A 21074-nucleotide genomic window follows, 5' to 3' on the forward strand; every position below is an offset into this window, starting at 1 on the left:
TGCTGGATGCCTACACAAAATGAAACTAAAGCAGAACCGTGCTGTTTGCTGGGGAGAATTTCGGTGTGCTGGGCTCACCCGAGGCTTTTGCTGTCTCTCTCTCGTTGTGCAGCGTTGAGGGGGAGGCTCCCAGCAGCGAGACCGGCACGTCCCTGGATAGCCCGTCGGGATACCCGCAGGGCCCTATAACGCACAGCTCCGCCCTGAGCCCCGAGCACTACGAGCACCCCTACGGGCTCTACTCCATCGCGCCGGGCCAGCAGCGAGCCCGCCGGCCCAAGCTGCAGCACTCCACCTCCATCCTGCGCAAACAGGCCGAGGAGGAGGCCATCAAACGGTCCCGGTCGCTTTCCGAGAGCTATGAACTCTCCTCAGACCTACAGGATAAGCAGGTATTTGTGCTCTGCTACCTCGTGTGTGTCTGTGAATTGGGAGAAGTCTTTTCTAGCATCACTTCACTTGGGACTTTTAACTCTGTTATTCTTTGTCCCATACGCCTTCCCCACCTCCTAGAGAAAAGTGTAAAAGATATTAACAGTTTAATTAAGATTTAGTAGTTTTAACAGTTAATACTGTTAAAAGTAAAAAGAGTTCTTGGAACTGAGATTGTATGCTCCAGGAGTGTATTAGAATGTAATCGTGCAAAATGTTTTTCTAAGAAAATGAGTCATTTTGAAACCCAGGTGTTTTTGTTGTCACAGAAAGGAAGGAAGAACTTATTGCAACTGATACTCTCTTACATCTGTGAGGTGAATTAATACACTTTTGTATTTTATGGTGGAAATTGCAGATAACTATTCTGTTCATCATTGGAATTTTGAGTTTTTACTTTCAAAACCAATACATATAAAGTCTATTAAAGAGGTTACGAGAGTGAAATGTTTTTGTGAGGCGTTCCCCTTGTCCCGAGCTGCACGAAGTGACGAGGGGTGCGTGTGTTCCCTGGCAGGTGGAGATGCTGGAACGGAAGTATGGGGGCCGTCTGATCACCAGACATGCTGCCCGCACCATCCAGACCGCCTTCCGCCAGTATCAGATGAACAAGAACTTCGAGCGCCTGCGCAGTTCTATGTCCGAGAACCGCATGTCAAGGCGCATCGTCCTGTCCAATATGAGAATGCAGTTTTCCTTTGAAGGACCTGAGAAAGTCCACAGCTCCTACTTCGAGGGGAAGCAAGTTTCTGTTACAAATGATGGGTCAAAGCTGGGCTCCCTGGTACCGTCGGAGTGCAACGAGCTCGGGGAGACGGCGACCATGAAGTCCCCGGCGGCGTCCACTGATTTCTCTGATGCTATAACAGAACTGGAGGATGCTTTTTCCAGGCAGGTGAAATCCCTGGCGGAATCCATCGACGACGCGCTGAACTGCCGCAGCCTGCATGCGGATGAAATCCAGAGCGCGGAGCAGGTCAGGAGCCGGGAGATGGAGAGGGAGAGCTGTGCCCCGAGCAAAGCAGCGATGCACAACGTGGATCACAGGAAGCTGGACGAGATGACGGCGTCCTACAGCGATGTCACGTTGTACATCGACGAGGAGGAGCTGTCCCCGCCCCTGCCGCTCTCCCAGTCTGTGGACAGGCCGTCCAGCACGGAGTCGGACTTGAGGCTCCGCTCCGTGAACTCTTCCCAGGAGTACTGGTCCATGACCCACAAAGACGATAAGTTAGACACTGATACGAGCTGCAGGAGTACCCCATCACTGGAATGCCAGGAGCAGAGGATGAGGATGGATCACCTCCCCCTGCTCACCATCGAGCCGCCCAGTGACAGTTCCGTGGACTTGAGCGACCGCTCGGAGAGGGGCTCGTTAAAGAGACAGAATGCGTATGACCGAGGCATCCCCAGCCAGCAAGGCAGCCCCAAACATATCCCTCACAGCATTCCTGCCAAGATCATCACCCGGGAGGAGCAGGAGGCCAGGCACAGGGCTAGGCCCATAGACAGTCACTTGGCCATCAATGGCACAGCAAACAGGCAAAGCAAATCAGAGTCTGATTACTCTGATGGAGACAACGACAGCATCAACAGCACTTCCAACTCCAATGATACAATAAATTGCAGCTCAGAATCCTCTTCTAGGGACAGCCTAAGGGAGCAAACCTTGAGCAAACAAACCTACCACAAAGAGACTCGCAACAGCTGGGATTCCCCTGCCTTCAGTAACGATGTTATCAGGAAACGCCATTATAGGATTGGGCTGAATCTTTTTAACAAGTAAGTACAGCAGCTCCTGCCTTCCTCTCAGTGTCACTGAGAATGAGCCAGGAAAATTCTTCTTGTAACAGGTAAGGTAAGGCTGGTGTCTGGTACTGACCTTTCAGTAAATAAAAAGGTGCTTGTGGTGACTGTTCATGTTCAAGTTTAAGTTGATGTCTTCATACTTTAACAGCTTCAGGAGAAAAAGAAAAAATGTAATTATGAGTGTAGGAATGGCAGTAAATTATTGAAGATTAATCCAACTCCCTTCTTGGGGAAAAATATGGTGGCTTGATCCTGATCCATTTTTTTGTGTTATGTTATAAAAAATTCAGATTTTTCCTGCCCTAAACATGTAGGTGGTGTAAAACTCATTGGATAGGAACTAGAAACAACATGCAGCATATGAGGAGTTTCCTGTTTAACACTGCCAGGGCCTGGAATTTGTTCAGTAGATTTCATTAAAACTGTGATGCTAAAAGCCAATGCACTGAATATTTTTTTATACTAAATGAATATTTATCATTTATCACAGAACTATCACAAAATTTGTATTTCTGCCTATGACTAATAGTTTTCCTATGTTTTCTCTGTGGCTTGAGTGATTTCAGGCCTCCTTTTCAGATAGCAGTGCTTTGATGTGTTTGGATTGATAGGTTGGTGGTTCCTCGTGTATTTGTTCTAACATTGTAGTAAGTTAAAGCTTTTTGCTGCCATCACATGAGCTGTGCATTACAGCCCCAAGTTTGGCTGTAAACACTTCCAGGTTTAGTTTTTAATCTGTGTGAAAATGCCTTTATGGGAGCTTCCAGCCAATTGGAATTATGCAAGTCATAGGATTGCTGCTTGTGAGGTTGAATGGGTAGGAAAATACTGCAATTGGCTCTTTTTTAGAAAATTGGAAAATAACATCCTTGGCAGGGCAGGTGGGGAGGAAGGTGTTGGTGCTGTTGGCTGACATTTAACACTTGGTGTTTGCCTGAGTTTTGCACAGCAATTGAGCATCGAGCAGTCAATGCTCAGTGAGCCTCAGGCTTGGTAAGAGTCTTTTGAGTCAGCTGCAGGAGGGTGTAGGGAAAAAGTGAATGGAAAAAGTGCCCAGGCAGCTTGCAGGGGTGAATGAGAGCATTGAAGCTGTCAGGTGCTGCTAGTGACACGTCAGTGGGAGGCTGAAAGTGAAAAGTAAACATCAGGAACAGACAAGAATAGAGGCAGTTGTTTGAAACAGATCAAAGTGACCTTGCTGCACAGATTTGCACTAAGATAAACCTGTTTTCTGTATTGTTCTGAGGTGATGAGCAGCTCCTCAGCAGTGAGTGCTGCAGGACAGGACTCTGCAGAACTCCAGGCAGCACCTCTGAGTGCATCTTTTGCTCTGTGTGATTTCCTTTTCTCCACTGCATTTTATCTCCAGCATTGAAAGCAAAGTGAAGATTGTCATTACTTTCTGCTAAGTCAGTGTGATTCTGTTGATTCCTCAGACAGTCCCCAAATACCCCACATATCCCACGTCTTGGGCTTTGATTGTGGCCCTTCAAGTCTGAGGATTGTGACATTTTCCATAATGTGCAGTGTCAGGTATTGAACTGTCATAAAGTGTGATGGTACATAAATCTGTAAATTCTTTTGCGGAGCTGGAGCACCTTCAAAGCTTTATTCTTGTGAAAGCTCAGGAGTCTCTAGGGAGTGCATCAGGTGGGATTGCAAATTGCATCTGGAGGTGAGTGGTGAGTGCAGTGGCCAGGTCAGTGCAGCAGAGTCACTTCACTGTCTGTTCACCACATTATCTTCACAACAGATTTATGATCCTAAAATGATGGAGCAGGGACAGCATTGGCAGCAGCTGCTGGGAGGATGTGTGCTCCACCCAGGAGGAAGCATTGAAAGAAGTGGCTTTGAACTTAGCTGCTACAAGAAGGCAACTTTTTTTTCCAAATGTCTGCATCTACCAGAGGAAATTTTAGGCATGTCTTTTACAAGGAGTTCAGGTTAATTTCATCGTGTCTTTGAAATCTTTCTTGCAAATTAAGATCCCAAGCCTTAATTAACAAATGTCCTTTCTTTGTGGTACATGAAGCTTGGCTGAAATGCAAAGAATTAAGAACCTTAAAGAAGTGCATAAATTGTAGCAAATACTTCTGCTTTGTTGAGCAGAAGTGGTAAAAAGGATTAAGATTTAAAAGCACGGAAAGTCACTATCATCTTAATTGAAATTTCAATTTTTAGCTTTTCTGGCTTTCCTATTTTAATAACAATTTTCAGAAGCCAAAGGACGGTTTTCTTATCAGAGGCCCTTTGTTAGGATAGGCAGTTATGGGTGGGGTAAAAGTTGAGCACAGCTGGTGGTCAGTTCACTTAATCACTGATAGATGCAAAACATCAGAGCACAAAGCTCCCAGGAGAATGGACAACACAGAACATTGGGAAAAAATTATAGGCAATTGAAAATCACTTTTCTGGGAGTTCTATAGGAAGGTGTCCCTACCCATGGCAGAGGGTTTGGAAGAAACAATCTTTAGGATTCCTCCCAGCCCAAACCATTCTGTGGCTCCGTGATCATCACTTGATCACAGAATTTTTTTCAAAGTGCAACTTGGCCTTCAATTTGGAACCTGAGTGTTGATTAAAGAAGTGCACTTGCACTTTTCAAAGGCATTTTGTAGCAGCCCCTAAGCTAGAAAGTAAAGTGTCTCCCAAAATGGAATGATTTCTGCCAAAGGAATGGCAAGTGAGTAACAGCTTCTGTGCCCTGCTGTGGCTGTGAATGGCAGCAGTGATTCCCCCTGGCAGTGTGTGTTCCATTCATTCCTCCCCAAAGGAAGGGCTGCAGGTGCATGCCCAGAGTGCAGCAGCTCCCAGGGAGCCTTGGGCAGGCCAGCTGTGTTGAATTGGGCATTTTCTTCAGTGGAGCTGGAAAGAGATGTGGACTGCGAGAAATGCACTAGAAACCATTCCTCCCTCACAGGCAGAAGGAAAACACTACCTAGAAAGGTTTATTTTGCAGGCTGCAAATCCTGCCAATGCAAATCCAGCCTTCGAGACTGGTTTGCTTATAAACAAGGCTTCAAGAGGCCTTTTGACTGCTGCTTTAAAAACAAAAACAAGGAGAAAAAAAAAAGAAAGAAGAGCTGTGATTTCATTCTCCTGTTTGTTTTCACTGCAGGCTGGAAATACCAGGTTTACCAGTTATTGCACCCCATTCTGGTAGGATTTTCAGGTTCCATCCTGCTACTGATGCACTGATGGTTCTGAGAGATTAATGACAAGTGTTTAACCTCAGCAGTGTGAGATGTGTCCTGCCCATGGGCCAGCAGTGCAGGGCTGGCATTCTGTGCACGGGGATTGCCACAGAGCCTGGTGCCACCAGGGGGGTGACAGGGGTTTGTGGCTGCCGGGTGTGTTTGTTGCTAACACTGCCCAGGGTCACTGTGTCCCCTGACACACCGGGCAGGGCCATGGCAGGGACAGGGACAGGGACAGGGCAGTGCCTGCTCAGCACTCCTGGGCACAGGACACAAACACCTTCTGTGTCAGCAAAATGGGGACAACATCTGAGTGGTTTGAAAACTTGTTGCAGCCATGCCTGGTGTTGCAGAAGATGGGAGATAAGGGTTGGCGTAGCTCAGACTCAGTTTTTAATCTAGCAGAGCCTGGAGTCATGTTTAGTGTCTCCTTTGGGATATCAGCTGTTGGCAGGCACTCTAAATGGTCCTCCCATCTGGCAGGGCTCCTGTGGCATTGTGTTCCTTGCCATGGGAGCCAGTCTTGCTGGTGCTGATTGCTGACATTGCTGGTGAGGAGAGGCAGCAAAGTGCAGCCCAGGGGCTGTTTCACTGCTCTGAGCTTGATGCCAGGGCATAGTTAAGGCTTTTCAGCCTAATCCTACATGTACTTCTTGGGGATACATGAACGTGACACCACTTTACAGTGCTAGAACAGAGCCTGGGCCAGCAATAATTTTACAATAAATTTTCCCAGATTCCTTGCACCCTCCACCTCCCTTCTTTTGTCCTCTTTTCCTCTCTGGAAAGGGCAGTGGCAGATGGAGAACTGTTCCCCACGTGTCCTCAGTGCATTACAATGCTCTGTGCTGAAGGGTTTGCTGTAGTTTCTTTTATAAAAGGCCATTATCAAGGTTCCTGCTATTCCTAAGTTCTCCTGAAGGATTTATTGACAGAGACAAAAAGACTTCAGTATCTGTTTGCAATATGCAATGATGTTTCATCGTTAGCCCTGAAAGCCCTACTGGCTTCCTTTATTGTTCAATGGGGAGGATTTTATTCCAATTTAAAACCCACTGTTGATATGAATTGGATACTAATTCCAGGAGCAGACTTTTCCCAACATTTCTGGATTCCCCGGAATATTAATTTAAGAAGGGTTTTTTTTTTTTATTTTACTAAGCAGATATGAGTGGAATTTGCTGAGTGCTGGTGGGATTATACCACAGACAATATTACAAATTACAGTTTCTAGATAAATTCTTGTTGGAAATCTGAGGCACGCAATAATAATATTGAGAGAAGGCACATTTTTCACTTTCCATGAAAGCAGCTTTAACTGTTCGACAGAGGTATAAGGTTTCCATCATTTTCCATCTCCAGGTAGAGACTGAAGGTAATTTGGATTCTTGCATACTGTCACACTCAGAAAGTGCTGCAAGCTTGGTTTCTATTTGAAATCCTTAAAAGTTTCCAAATGTTGCTTACTTGGTTTGTAAAAAACAGTTTTGCAAGTAGTAATTAATTTAACTCCTTAATAAGTACACTAATCTGGTGTTCTCAATTTACACCCATCATGCTCATAATGAATTTCAGTTAAGATGCTGAACATACTTCTGTATTGCTTAGAGTCAGTCTCATCCATTCTAGTATCTGGTCTCTAAACATGTGCTTTTGGACCGTCCTCCTTTCATTGTGAATTTGGAAGCTTATTGGAAACATTTCTAATGATTCTGAACTTTGTAAATACAGATTGAGTAGGAGGGAGAATGTGTAAATCAAACTGAGTTCATTCTCCTCACCTTTGAACCAATTCTTTTATTTTGCCAGCTGATCCCTAATATCTTCAATGATTTTTTTGAATGATTTGATAGAAAGAGGAAGGGGGAGAGAAGAGGCTTGGCCAGGATTTCACAACAGAGCCATTTGCTGTCCTCGTGTGTGTGCTAAGAGGGACTTTACTGTTGTTGCAACATCTGGACTGCAGATTATTCAGGCACAGTCGCTTCCAACAAAAATTAAAATCAAAGCGCTCCGTGTAACTTGTCCTCTAACATGCCGAGGAGTTAGTAAGAGGAGAAGAATGTTCTTAGTATGACTCTCATTATTTCTAAAAACATTTAGCCTTAAGTGAGAACACCCAAAGAAAAAAAAGCTTTGTGTGTTTTGCTTTGTTCTGTGCATGTTTTATCTTTTCTCCCGGAGGAGCCATTTTTCCTCCTTTCTTTTCCAAAATAAGTGCTTGGATTAGCATAAATTATATCCCATCCAAACCAGCTGAAATGTAGAACCAATAGTAAATTGAAGCACTGGGTTCAAATATGGGCATGGGGATTCCTTTTATTGACATTAAAAGGCAATATAAACTGTCCCAAATGTTGGAAGCAAATGTGGCTTTGCTGGAAGCAGCAATAGCTGAGTGTGAGTGGCCCTGGATCCCTGCAAGAGCCATTACCTCATCCCTGCCTCCAGCTCCTGCTGCCCTTAAACATTCCAGGCACACTCCTGCCTCCCTGCTACGTGCCAGGAATGGGAGCTGAGCTCTGACAATGCCTGCGTGCCTGCTGTTGGAAAATGAGCCCATGAATGGAGGAATTTCGCTGGCTGAGCAGCTCCAGACAGCGGCTGATGGGGCTCCAGGTGCCTGAATTGGAATTCCTTCTGTCCAAACATCTCCAGTGGTCAAATGCTGAGGGTGACAGATGTGACCAGCTGCCTTTGCAGGAATGCAGGGGACAGCTGGCATAGAGACATGGGAAGGCTGTGTAGGAAAAAGAGTTGAGGAAAAGGGAAGGTCCAATGAACGCTTTCTTGTGTAACAGTTCATATCTACCAACTGGATTGGGGATTTGTAGGTTGTAATTGGCAAATCAGAAGATGTTTAAACTGTATTGCACAAAAGGTGTCCCTTTCAAAGGGAATGTGACTGACAAAGTTTCCCATTTTTACTCAGCAGAGTTGCAGGACTTGAAGCTGAAGTGCTTCTGTTTGGTGTAAGTGTGGTGAGGTGTGGAAGGAGTATATAGGGCAGGGACACGAGAAGACATAAACACAGGGATTGTTCCTTAATTTAAAGGACACAGTCATCCTGAAGTGTTGTTCCTGACAACACTTGCATAAACATGAGGGCAACACTCAGCCCTGGCACACAGCTCTGAGAGAGGCAGCCAGTTTTCCATATGTCTTGTCCCAAAGTAGAATGTGCTTTGCTCTGCTGGCAGCTACAAACTCCTGCCCCTGCTCTGTGAGAAATGCAGCGGGGTCAGAGGAGGTGAGAACAACCTCACAGAGTGTTTTGGTTGGGCAATTTAACTAAAATATTTCCTTCTTCTTGCCTTCTTTCTTGTGAGGAAGGAAGGAGTGGGGGGACAAAGCAGCAGGCTGCCCACTGCCAAGGGAGGGAATCATGAGGAGGTAGGAAATGCTCTGGCAGGATGACTCAGGGCTGTTTTCACTAGCAAGGACATGTCCAGCTACTGCACTGGAGTGCTTGGGGTGTGCCTCTGTGCCTCTCCACTGTGCTGCCTGCTCTGTTCCTCAGCAATGATGCTTCTTACACAGGAAAATCCTTTTTCTGAAACACCTTTAAATTCCATTTCCCCTCCTTTATTAGAATGAGCCAGACTTTCTGCTCAGGAGCATTTAGGTGCCTTTGATACACTTTTTGCCCTTTGATACACTTTTTACCCTTTTATAATCAGCTCTGATTCAGGCAATAACTTTTCTGACCAACCTAAACATTCAGTAGCAGTAATAATGTTCAATGTATAATTTCCTGGCACCTTGTTAGGAAATTATGCCATAAAGAAACTGGTTGGCCAGGCAGAAAGTCATGGTAGAATCATGTAATACAGTTGCCCAATTTCATGAAAATATACATCAATGGAGTTTCCTCTCTTTATTTTGCTCCCCCACCAAACAGAACCAGGCACTGAGATCACTTCCTGGTGAATTCTTTCCTTAGTGGCATGAGTGGAAATTAACTTTTTGTGAACAGAGGTTACTCCAGGTAATTTGGTGCGATTGCAAGTGTGCCCTGACCTTTCCATCTGTGGTTGGAGGTCTTCAATGAATTTCAGAAAATTAATATCCTAATGTGGGAGAAATCATCCCCACTGGGGGCAAACTGTGGTGCTCCTGCCCAAGTTATGGGAATAGCAATCTTCCTGTTTCCATGAGATGCAGAAGGGAGAAATGTGTTCTTTTCTGGCTTATTTTCCTCACCCAGGGATTTATTTTTTGTAATTACCAGAAGATGCAATTTACAGCCAGTTTTTCTTTCTCTTCATTGAATAGTTGTGCAATTGAGAAAAGTACAGCTCAGGGTTCCCACTCAGTTTCTCTCATTTTCCTCCTCTCAATCCCCTTTTGCCTCACTGTGGAGTGAAGTCTGACAAGTTGTTTTGGCACTAGTTTGGGCAGTATTTTAAGGATATTGGTTTTTTCCTTCTTAGCCAGAAGGTTTAAAATAGACCTAGGGATTCTCTTGGCTTCACTGCAGCAGCAGTGGGCTCTTCAGCAAAAGCAAAACAAAAAGTACAACCATAGAAACAAAACTGAGCTGTGTGCCAGACTAAGGAGAATGTTCAACTAGCTTGTTATTGCCAGCCTGGTTATTTAAAAATATTTAACTTCTTCAATGATTCTAAGAAAAGTCTTAGGTTCTTGCATTAAAAAAGCCATCCCTGTTTTTTAGTGTTGAAATAATGCTTATTTTTGTGACAACTGTAAATATTTTCAAAATGAGATCGCTGGTATCAAAGGCAAGCGAGATTATTATTATTATTATTCTTTTTTTACAGAGGGCTGGCATCATAGCTGCATTAAACACTCTACCTCTGACATGAAAAGATTTTTTTGGCAGCTGTATGTTTGTGAAGTGTTCCTGTTTGCAGTGAGTTTCTAACAGCCTCTAGGAAATGTTTCTGTACTTCTGGTTTGCTCCTTTTCGAATCGTCTCAGTTTCCCTGTAGCAGAGACAAGGAACCAACAAACACAGGTGTGCCTTCAGAAATCCTGGAGTTACAGAAGTTTCAGCAAGCTTTCACTCTCAGCCAGGCTGGCTTTGCCCCCTTCCCTCAGTCAGCTGTCAGAGCAGTGTGCTTGTGGCTGTTTACACTGTTCATAAATCCCTGCTTTAATTCAGGTGGTACTTCTGGCATTGCTGGCTATTGGAAATGGCCCATGCTCGTTTGTTAATTAATCTCTCATTTTACAGCTCTCTTACTGGCTGAGCTGTAAAAGGAAATACAAAGATTTCATGTGGTTTAGGGTGTTTGTAAGCTTTACATATTCAGCTTGTCAGGAATGGGCAAGGCTTTATCCACCTTTGTGCTGTGGTTTTGTGGCAGGTTTCTGTTCCAGGCAGTGCTTGTTACTCCTCCTCTCCTTCTCTTGGCTGCTGTGGACACAGGCACTTGATCCACACTGTGGCTTGGATACTACAGTGATGGTGCAGCTGTGGGGAGTGCTTGACTGGATTAAAAAAATAATAATAAAAACCAAGCCAAACCAAACCACCAAACCATGCTGAAAAAAAAAAAAAAAAGAAAAGGCAACAACAAAAAGAAAAGAAACAAAAAAGAAACCCAAACCCAAAACACCTTTTTGGCCTCTTTCAGTTTGTCAGAAGCCCCAAACCAGCAACAGGAATGTGAGAGGAGCCTGCAGGCAGTGCCACTGCAGTGCTCACCAGCTCAGCACTGGGGCTTACTGGCATTGTCCTGCCCCAGGACTGGCTGCACCAGGGCATCCTGTGCTGGTCCCTCTTCCCATCCAGAATCCAAATAAAAGCTTTTCCTCCACCACATTCATTTGTCAGAATCATTGCAGTGTTTTTGTAAAAGCAATATTTCTTGAAAATTTAAGGAGAACAGTTTGGATATGTATAGGAAGTCAATCAGGTTTTACCCTTCTTCCAAGGAGGAGCTGTCTCTGCCTCCCTTCTCAGACTCTGGCAGGTCTTGAGCCCTTCTAGATCTGGCCAGTACTCTCTAAGAAATGAGCTTTTTAAAATATACTGCCTTGATCTGTTATTTTGAAGTTTGCATTAATGCTCCCATCATTTTATTTCCCTTAGAAATCACTTTAAACTAGCCTATATGTCTTGTTATTAATCAGTTTCTGGCAAGATCCTTAGTCCTTTGATCAACCTCTGAGAATTTTATGAAAAAATTTTGCACATCTTCTGGTGTTGATTTTTTCTTCTTTCAGTAGATCCTTGTGATTTTTTTTTTTTTTTGGTTGGTTGTTTCATTTAGGTTGTTTTGTTGGGTTTTTTTGAGACAGAAGACCTTAAACTTATTTTGGAAGCAACCTTGTAAATATCAAAAGTTCTCTAAATAACTACATCATCAGCTATGCAAGGTGCTCATGTTAGAGGGTTTATTTTGATATTAGTTAATGTATTCAAATCTGAAAATAACTGCTCTGCTTCTGCTGCTTCCTCCATTGCTATTTATAGATTTCTTATCTTGTCTGTTATTGGTCTGTGTAATTAACAAGCCGTCAGTGGGAATTTTCCTAATCACAAAAGACTCTTAGTTGTAAGTACAAAACAGCCTCTGCCCAACTCTGAGCAGACAGAAAGGAGGATAACCTATCCAGGTGTCCTGTCCTGTTCCATCCCGACCCTTGTGTCCCTCCCTTCTGCATCCAGTCAGACACTTGGCAGAGTCAGGCTTTGGTGGACAGGAAGGTTTGTTCAGTTTGGAACAGCTGGGTTTGCCAGCAGAGAATCCCTGGCTGCTGCTGGTGTTCACACCTGGCCTCCCCACAGCCTGGCAGGTCCCTGGTGGGGAAAAACACCTTGGGAAGGAGCAAACGAGTTTCTGGTGCTTTGCTGGAGATCAGCACCACAACCTTCACATCCTCCTGTGCATTTAGGGAGCAACTCCTTCAGACTTGGTGGTGTTTGAAATTTCTGGTGTTGGAGGTGATTTAAATTTCCATTATCCTATTTAGTTCTTCAGTTTCTCTGACTTTGAAAGGAGACAAAATGCTGCTTATGTTAAAAGCAGAAGGGAAGGCCCCCTTGAGTGCATTTTTCTCTGAACCTATTGTTAACTTCACTTTTGAAGTAAATTTTCCTTGGAAATACAGCACTTCAGAACACTCTGGAAGAGTCATCATTTTCTGGTAAGTACTTTTCCTGGTGAATAGGATAATGTCCCCCCTGGTGGGAGGTGGGAAGGAGCTTAAGCAACAGTAAACCCTGAGCCTGCCTGCCTTACCAGTGATTGATCAAACAGGGCAGGAGCAGCCTTCATGCCTGCAGCCTGGGGCTTCAGGTGTTATTTTCATATTATTGCTGCCAGGTTACAGCTTTTGTAACAAACTGGAGTATTTTAAATAATCCTAGACTGCTTTCAAATAATCCCAGACTGCAAAACTCCCTGATATTTCACTCCAGCATTGTTGGGAAAAGAGCTCTTGGCTTCCAGTGTTTTGTAAAAGGATTTTTAACTCTGTTTTGGACACTCATCTAGCCTGGTTTGAAGGGTATTGGAATCAAGTGACTTCATATTACCAAACCAGGGCAAAGCTTCTTAGGTGAAAAAGCAAACCCTGACTTATGTAAAATTATACAACCAGAGAGGGGCTGATAAAAAAGTAATTATTTTATCTTTGTGATGATTTTAAATGTTCAGGCTTATGCAGGTGTTAGGAATTCAACTTGGTTTTTAGTACAGTAAGTAATGATCCAGCATTTTCTATCTGAAAAGGTGATCTTTGGATTAAGCTGTGGGGTTTGAGTGCTGTTTTCTACTTTGACAGTCACTGGAGAGGAGCTCTCCTGGGTTTGCATCTCTCTGAATTTACTGGACAAGTGCAGCTCACTAACAAGGGGGATGGGGAGAACTGTTCCTGTTTTTGTTGGGTGCTGTGAATTTAAATTTAGAAAGATTAAGGATTCTGAAATACAGTTTAAAAGCATATGAACATAGCAATTACATTACTTACAGAAAAGGGACTTTTTGGGATGAAGGAGATTAGTTTTAGAAGATGACTGTGTGTGTAATCTTATTTCAGATGAAAAGAGCCACAAAGCCTGATGCAAGAAATTGAGATTTGAGAACTCCCTTTTGATTAAATTATATATATTTCTCTGATCTGTCTAATTCTTAATAGGGTATTAAGTGTATAATAATGGAATGTAAAAGAGTAGGAGAACTGAATGATGATGTATTTAGCAATGTTATTTGCAATTAAAACAAGGGAAGGGTTATGGTTGTGTGATCAAACTTGCATAAAAATAGCACGGTCACCTTGTCCTCTCTGATTGATTTTGCTTGCCTTAAAGGAAATGTCTTTTAGGTCATCCAGCAAGCTGCAAACCACCCACTCTTACAGGTGGACATTATAGCATAATTCCATAAAAAAATAAACCTGGTGATGGAATTACTGGTTCTGTAAAGATTCTCCTTGAATATTTTTAATAGCAATGATGGTTTGCTATTGATGGTCTGCTGCATTGCACTGCTGGATGATGCAGTGCACAGTTTGTGCTCTAAAGGGGATTTTGCAGCACTTGAGAATAAAGCAGCATTTGGCTTTATAAGCAATATCTTTTATTGCCAGCTCTGTCCCAACCCTCCTCCTCAGCACACACTTCTTAATAAGTTAAAATAAATTACTTTGGTTTGCTTTGTTTTGGGATGTGAAAGTGGTTACAGCTGAATCTGGAGCTGTGTAAAGTGATGTAAAACACTGCAGAAACTGGAAAGGTGCTTGTCTGAGGGAGGGAAATCTGGGGCAGTGGGTGTGTTAAAGGAAGGATCCAAAAGTCTCAATTAGATGAGAGTTGCACCATTTTTAATTGAGTTTTTTTGCTTGACTGGCCATAGTTTTCCCCCTTATTTTTTGTTCTCTCAGCTTGCAAGTGACACCACTTCAGATGTTTTTATTCATTAAGTTTAACTTTTGCCAGCAGGCAGGGGGAGGTCAGGAGAGCTCCTTGTTTCTTGTTTTTCAGCAGCAGCTTTTCAGTTCAGCTTGTGCCTCTCTCCCAGCAACAGGAGCTTTTAGTACTGGTGTTGGGCTTTGTTTCACTGGCCAGGGAGGCTGTTTGCATCCAAAGGTTCTCCTTGGGAGGGTTCTGGAGCAGGGAATGTGTGAAAACAGGCAAAGATGTGTCTCAAAGCTGTCAGCTCTTAGCAGTGAGCAATGCATTCAGCTGGACACTCCTGAAGCTCCATCCTGCTGGGACGTTGGTTAGAAGTGACTGAATATATTCACCACCATTGACAGAACTGGTGTGGAATTTGAACCAGATGTGCTCAGGAGGAATGGAAGGGAAGTCAGACTCTTGCACTGTCATTTGTCCCCAGAAAACCCGAGAAGGGAGTGCAGTACCTGATCGAGCGCGGCTTCGTGCCCGACACGCCCGTGGGGGTCGCGCATTTCCTGCTGCAGAGGAAGGGGCTCAGCCGGCAGATGATCGGAGAGTTCCTGGGCAATCGGCAGAAGCAGTTCAACAGGGACGTGCTGGAGTGAGTATTGGCTGGGCAAGGGTGAGCCCTGCCCTCCCTGCTGCACCTGCTGGCTGCAGGCCACAGAAATGCTGTTTCATTCCCCTCCTTAATTGTGCTAATTGCTTCATTTGGAGGCTGCACATGCGCTTTACACCTTGGAATGGGAAAACACCATTTACACCAGAAAGGGGAAAAGGGCTTTTGACATTCTAACAGAACTTGCAATAATGGGAAGCCTGTGAGCGTTATTGCAGAACTGGTAATAAAGTTTAGGTGAGGATTGGAAAGGGTGTGAGAAATGCCAGGCTCGTTGTTTCATTGTGCTTTAGCATAAAAGGAAAATAGTAAAAGCAAGGTGTAAGAATCCCTTGTCAAACAACAAACCAAATAACTATTTAGTGCAATACAACAGCAAGGGGAATAAATAGCTTGCTGTTAATCTACATTAGCTACAGTGTTACTGGAAGAAAAATATGAGCTTCTGCAATTTGTCATTGTATATCTATACATTTAAGAAAAAGCTTTTAAAAGTGGATGGTGCTTTCTGTGGTTTCTGCATTACAGTGCTGTTGCTTGCAGTGATTCATGTCTGGTCATTTCAAAACTAAAAGCTAAGCTTAAAGGAAATTTATAAGCCTCTGATTTTAAAGCAGTCTTTAAACAAAGTATTAGAATGACATAGTTCATGTTGCTGATTATATTTAAATGGTTCCCTTTTATTTTTTGTCAGCACTGTATTTTCAGAGCAAGAAAATAATTATTTCTCCATAAATGTTAACTGAAAGTCATGGCAAATGATGGGGAGATGAGAATTACAGTAATAATAGGAGAGTATCCAAACAAGGTTATTTTTTCTCTCTGCAATTAAGAATGTTCCTAGACACAGAGCCATTTGTTACAGATTATTGTGCTTGCTGCAGGCTGTCTGAGATATGATATTTTGAGCAGTATAAACTATTTATTATTGTTGGAGGCATTGTGATAGTTGATTGGCCTGGAAGCACAGAACTAATAATTATTTGTGGCAGTGGTACATCACTTACAATGATCAGACATTTGTCATTCCTGTGGCTCTTCAGTTAAAAAACACAAGGGTCTGTTCACATGTGCACATTCTCATTGATCTGTTATTTTCAACCTCCCTTCACAGCTTACCTGCAATTATTGCAATTGCTGCTGAAAGTTTAAAAAACAATTCCAAGAATCTCCGTCAGATAGAAAGTTGAAAAGCTTTTTCTGTTTCAAAATCTTCCCTTTGGTACTGTGTTGTTAGAAATGAAGAGACATGATGTGCGTCTGTTTTTGTCCTAGCTGTGTGGTGGATGAGATGGACTTCTCCACAATGGAGCTGGATGAAGCACTCAGGAAATTTCAGGCCCACATCCGTGTCCAAGGAGAAGCCCAGAAGGTGGAGCGGCTCATTGAAGCTTTTAGGTAGGATGTGAAATAAGTCACTCAGTCCCCAGAAATCTGCTGCTTTGCAGTCAGACTGCAGAACTGGGGAACCTGGGCTTATCCAAGTCACTTTCCTGATTATTTTCAGTGTCATCATGAGGTACAAACACTTTCAAATATGTCTTGTTTGGGAGGGGAGGTTGCTAAGTATGGAATAGGAAGTTTCATTTGCTGGTGTTGTTCACGTGTGGCATTTGTATTAATAGAACTTTCTCAGAAGTTCTTTCTGGCATCAGTTGAAAAGATACTCGAGGATTTTTGAAAATCTCTAAGAATATATTTGGATTTAGTAGTTTATATGAGTAGAATTAAAAGCCTGTGTACTTTCTAGAGTGTGTATACTCCTGACTCTTCATTAAATACTTCAACAGCAGTGGGAGAAAGAGGAGTCACTTATCAGTACTGACAGAGGTGTATCCAGGGCAGGATAAGTTGGAAATCACCACGTGGCAGTAAGCCAAAATCAATGCTGTGTTCTTAGCTGCTATTGGGGTATTAATCACTGAAAAAAGCAGGATACAGAAGTTACTGTAGTAAGTGAAGTTACAATTAAGGAGAACCAAACTCCTTGCACGTTCAAGGACTGCCTTAGGAAAACTTGTGGATGGAAAGCTAAAGCTGTGTCTGGGCAGGGAGCAGCAGCTTGCTGAGGCTCTGGAGTGCAGCAGGTGGGTTATTTGTGCATTTGGGCAGTGCCTCCCAGCCCTGACAGCCTCCCTGGTGTTCCCAGCCAGCGTTACTGCATCTGCAACCCGGGCGTGGTGCGGCAGTTCCGCAACCCGGACACCATCTTCATCCTGGCCTTCGCCATCATCCTGCTCAACACCGACATGTACAGCCCCAACGTCAAACCCGAGCGCAAGATGAAGCTGGAGGACTTCATCAAGAACCTCAGGGGTAAGAGACCCTCAGGGCAAAGCTCCTCAAAGCTTCTCCCTGTCACTGTCCCTGCAGGGACACTCTGTGTTTTTTGGGAACAACCTCACACTGCTGTCACCTGGCTGCCATTTGGACAGATTTCAGTCATTTCTGTAATGGCAAAATAGAATTAATTGTGTCATATTTTGTCATTTTTGTCTTTCTTGAGTGGATGGATGTATTGTCAGGACCTTTCATTTTAGGACCAGTAAAACCAAAATACTTTTGGTGTTCTGGAATTTCAGATCTTGAAAGTCTAAGTCCTGGTTGGTGATTTTATTCCCTGAGATTTATATAAGGCAGCAGTGAACAACCTGTGCTTAGCAGATGTTCCATCTTAGTTTAAAGTTTAAGTTAGTGCTGAGATTTTATTGTAAAATCCACAAATACTCCAAAGGCCTGATATGCATCTCTTGGCATAATGCTGCAGTTACATTTGTGGAGTTAGCCACAGCACATTCTCTCTGAACTGCAGCATGCATGCCAGCAGTTCTTGTTACTGCAGGCATTTCTGTATCAGGCTGCCTTGCTGCAGTAAATCACTGCATCACAAAGGGTGGCCTGTGGAAGGCTTGGCCATGTGGCATAGAACAGAGGGGGTTTTGCTTGCTTCTATCTGCAAAAAAATTGTATTTCACTGTATTTTTTATGGAAGCCGTTGTAGCACTGGGGTGACAAATTATTCTATCTTTGTTTCTGAAGGGGAGATAAGAGTTTATTGCTTTAAAACCTGTTTAAAAAAGAGACATGCATCTCTCTGTCCCTAGAAAACCCAACTTTAAGTCACTTAATGAAATTGGACTCCTTCTGTTGCTATTAAAAATTCAGGATCAAGCATTCATGCCATTGGTGTGGCATTTGTTAGAATGCCACACCAATGATAATCACACAGTGCTAAACAATAATATTGGATCTGGGCTATTTTGTCCAGATTAAACTAGTTCTTTTTGAAATATTAAATGAAATATTAACTAAACAATTATAATGCATTCATACGTTTCTCACATAGGAAATTATTTCATGAATCTTGAGTAAGAGACAGAGGCAAAATGAAATTATTCTTCTGCTTCCTCCCAGGGGTTTATTCCTAGGAGAATGTCATATGGAGATTTTAGTGTCTGAAAAGGAATTTAACTCATTGCAGCTTTATTACCAAACAGAGGTGTGAAAGAAAAAGAAAATCCTTTAGTGTGAGAGCATCAGGGGGTAAAATGGTTGGGACAGACTGAGACGAGAGATCTCTGCAGCCAGGTCTGGAACTTGGGGTTTATTGCCAAGGGCCTGGGTGCAGGGCCCTGCTGGGAGCTGCAGCCACAGCTCCGAGCAGGCTGAGAGAAGAGAGGGGGAGAGAGGGTGAGAGGGTGAGAGAGTAAAAGGGGAAGAGAGTAAGGGAGTAAAAAAGGTAAGAGAGTAAAAAGGATAAGAGGATAAAAGGGTAAGAGAGCAAAAGCGTAAGAGAGCGAGGTTCCCGTTACAGTACAATAAATCTTCTTCTGTGTTGAATATTCTGATTCTCACTAACCAATCCAGTACAATATGCAAATTATATAGCATTTACATACAGCCTATTAGAATCTTTTCATTACCATACTGTGTTACATTTTAAACCCTAAAAACTCCTCTTTGGGCCCCTTCTGTTAAGCTAGTAGGGTCTGCTCTGACCCTTGGACCTGTCTGCAGGCAGAGGGTGTTGTTTCATCAAAAGGGGATCACCTTCAGCTGGCCACACCATTGTTTTTCAGTTGTTCAATACCTAAAGTATCTCAAAGCTTGCTTTCATTTCAGTCTCGCTTATAGATTCTATATTCTCAAAATCTTTTGACAGACAATCGTATTTATAAGGCTTTCCTGTTTCATCTTCCCCAACACTTTAGGAAATCAGCCTTTTTATATCTTAGTTCTAGATGGAGTTTTAAAACAAAAAAATCCCCAAACCTGGGTTATCTCCATCAATGTCTTGGTGTGTGGGCAGTGAGCTTCTGGACCAAAATCAGTGTTTAAATCACGTTCACACCACTTCTTCTGCGTGGCTGAGGCAGCACAAGGATGCACAGGAGGAGCTGGCTGGCAGAAGCCAGCACAAACATCCAGGCAGGCAGGCAGGCAGCACTGGGAGGGCAGGAAAGCAGAGAGGGGCAGGATTTTCTCCTCCCTGCTAACAGCAGCTTACCCTGCAGGGGTGGATGATGGGGAGGACATCCCGCGGGAGATGCTGATCGGGATCTACGAGCGCATCCGCAAGCGCGAGCTGAAGACCAACGAGGACCACGTGTCCCAGGTGCAGAAGGTGGAGAAGCTCATCGTGGGCAAGAAACCGGTGAGTGCCCTCTGCTGTGCCACGGGGAGGGCAGGGCAGGGCACCAGAGCTGGGCTGCTCCCCACAAATGGCAAAGGGCAGGAACTGTCACAATCATTCCCTGTAAGGCTGACTTAAATTCTGGAGTGTCCATGCGCATGAATTTTGGTTTTGCAGTCGTGGGTGACATGATGATGTTAGGAGTCTTAAAACCCTTTACTGTTATTGTGAAGCTTTACAATTCTGAAATATCTGCATTTTAGGCAGTTCTCTTGTTTATTTCTAAAGAATCAAAGTGCTTTGGTAATGTGCTATTGTAGAGAACTGTATTTCAAAATGCGCACTGTCAGTTACAGCTCCGTAATTTACAAGAGTAACAGAGAAGTTCTGTTCACATCAGCATCTTTGTCACCTGCTCCGCTTCCTCCATGACCTGGCATTTGTAAGGGGACATGGATGGGGTCATTTTATCTCAGGACATATCTGAAATCAGGTCCCAGGGATTCTGGTGCTGGGTTTGAGCATCCAAAGATAGGATTGTTTTGGGAAAAGTCCTGAAATATTTTGCTATATAAATGAATCTTGCTCTATAAAAGCATCTCTTGGAAAAGGAGAGAGAAAAAAAAGGCCACAGCATTTTGCCTCCTGGATTTCAAGATTCTCCCTATTACAGTTAAAGGGCTTTGAACTGTAATCTCTTCTCAGACAGGCCTTAGTCAGGGGAAGGGAATGAGGGACCCCACCAAAAATCTAATTTTGGTCTGTTTCCAGTAAAGAATGTGCTGAGGAGATCTCTTTGAAGAAGCAGAGGAAAGAAAGCAAAATTTTTATAAAAGCTTGTATCTGTTTTTGAGAGGAAGGGGAAATAAATATTCTGAAGGCAGTATTCATGCACTTAATATGAAACTTTGTTTCTGTAATTGGGGATTTAAGTTTATATATAGGCTTCTGTGGGAGATGTTTTCTTTCCATGTTTCTTTTTTTATTCAGACATGTGGCAATTCAAATCCTAAAACTAATCCTGACCTTGTAAATTAAATGGGATTAAGAAAACAATGCCCTTGGTGAAGTCCTAGCTTGAAGGATTCTTCTGGTGGGAGACTTTTTAACTGTGTGCAAGGAATTTAGGGGTACAGGCAAGAGTCTTTATTGATAGCTCTATTTGTTTTTACTTTATAGGCATTTAGTCATAGTCAGAGCGTGCCGTATTTACTTGCTATGATACAGTTCTGTGTTTCTCTGAAGTTTAATCAACTTGTATGTGTCTTTCTACTGTAGATTGGATCTCTGCACCATGGACTTGGTTGTGTAGGTATTTCTCTCCTACTCCTTCAAAATTTAAATTGTAACTGGCAGCATTTTCCTAAACTGGAAACAAGGCATTTTGTTACATTTTAAAAACAAAATTTTAAGTTACTGATGTTCTTTCAGGCAAAATTTTTGTTGTGTTATAGTAAAAACTCTCCAAAGTATAAAGATTTTCTAAAAAAATTATTTCCCAGAGGCTGCTTAATT

At 43.2% G+C, this 21074-nt stretch overlaps 1 protein-coding gene across 6 annotated transcripts in view; it reads left to right on the forward strand.

The window, feature by feature from the left end:
- Nucleotides 1-21074, forward strand: part of IQSEC1 (IQ motif and Sec7 domain ArfGEF 1) — a 299716-nt gene that overhangs the window by 257723 nt on the left and 20919 nt on the right. For 5 of the 6 annotated variants that reach the window (XM_059480436.1, XM_059480439.1, XM_059480441.1 and 2 more), the window contains 7 exons: nucleotides 113-392; nucleotides 950-2214; nucleotides 14747-14908; nucleotides 16202-16324; nucleotides 17076-17242; nucleotides 19441-19580; nucleotides 20838-20867. In XM_059480436.1, coding sequence (XP_059336419.1) covers nucleotides 113-392; nucleotides 950-2214; nucleotides 14747-14908; nucleotides 16202-16324; nucleotides 17076-17242; nucleotides 19441-19580; nucleotides 20838-20867 — 2167 coding nt within the window. The remainder of the gene's footprint in view (nucleotides 1-112; nucleotides 393-949; nucleotides 2215-14746; nucleotides 14909-16201; nucleotides 16325-17075; nucleotides 17243-19440; nucleotides 19581-20837; nucleotides 20868-21074) is intronic. The other variant, XM_059480437.1, reaches the window with a different exon arrangement.

This window comes from Ammospiza nelsoni, chromosome 11 (genome assembly GCF_027579445.1).
Source record: "Ammospiza nelsoni isolate bAmmNel1 chromosome 11, bAmmNel1.pri, whole genome shotgun sequence".
Classification (NCBI taxonomy): Eukaryota; Metazoa; Chordata; class Aves; order Passeriformes; family Passerellidae; genus Ammospiza; species Ammospiza nelsoni.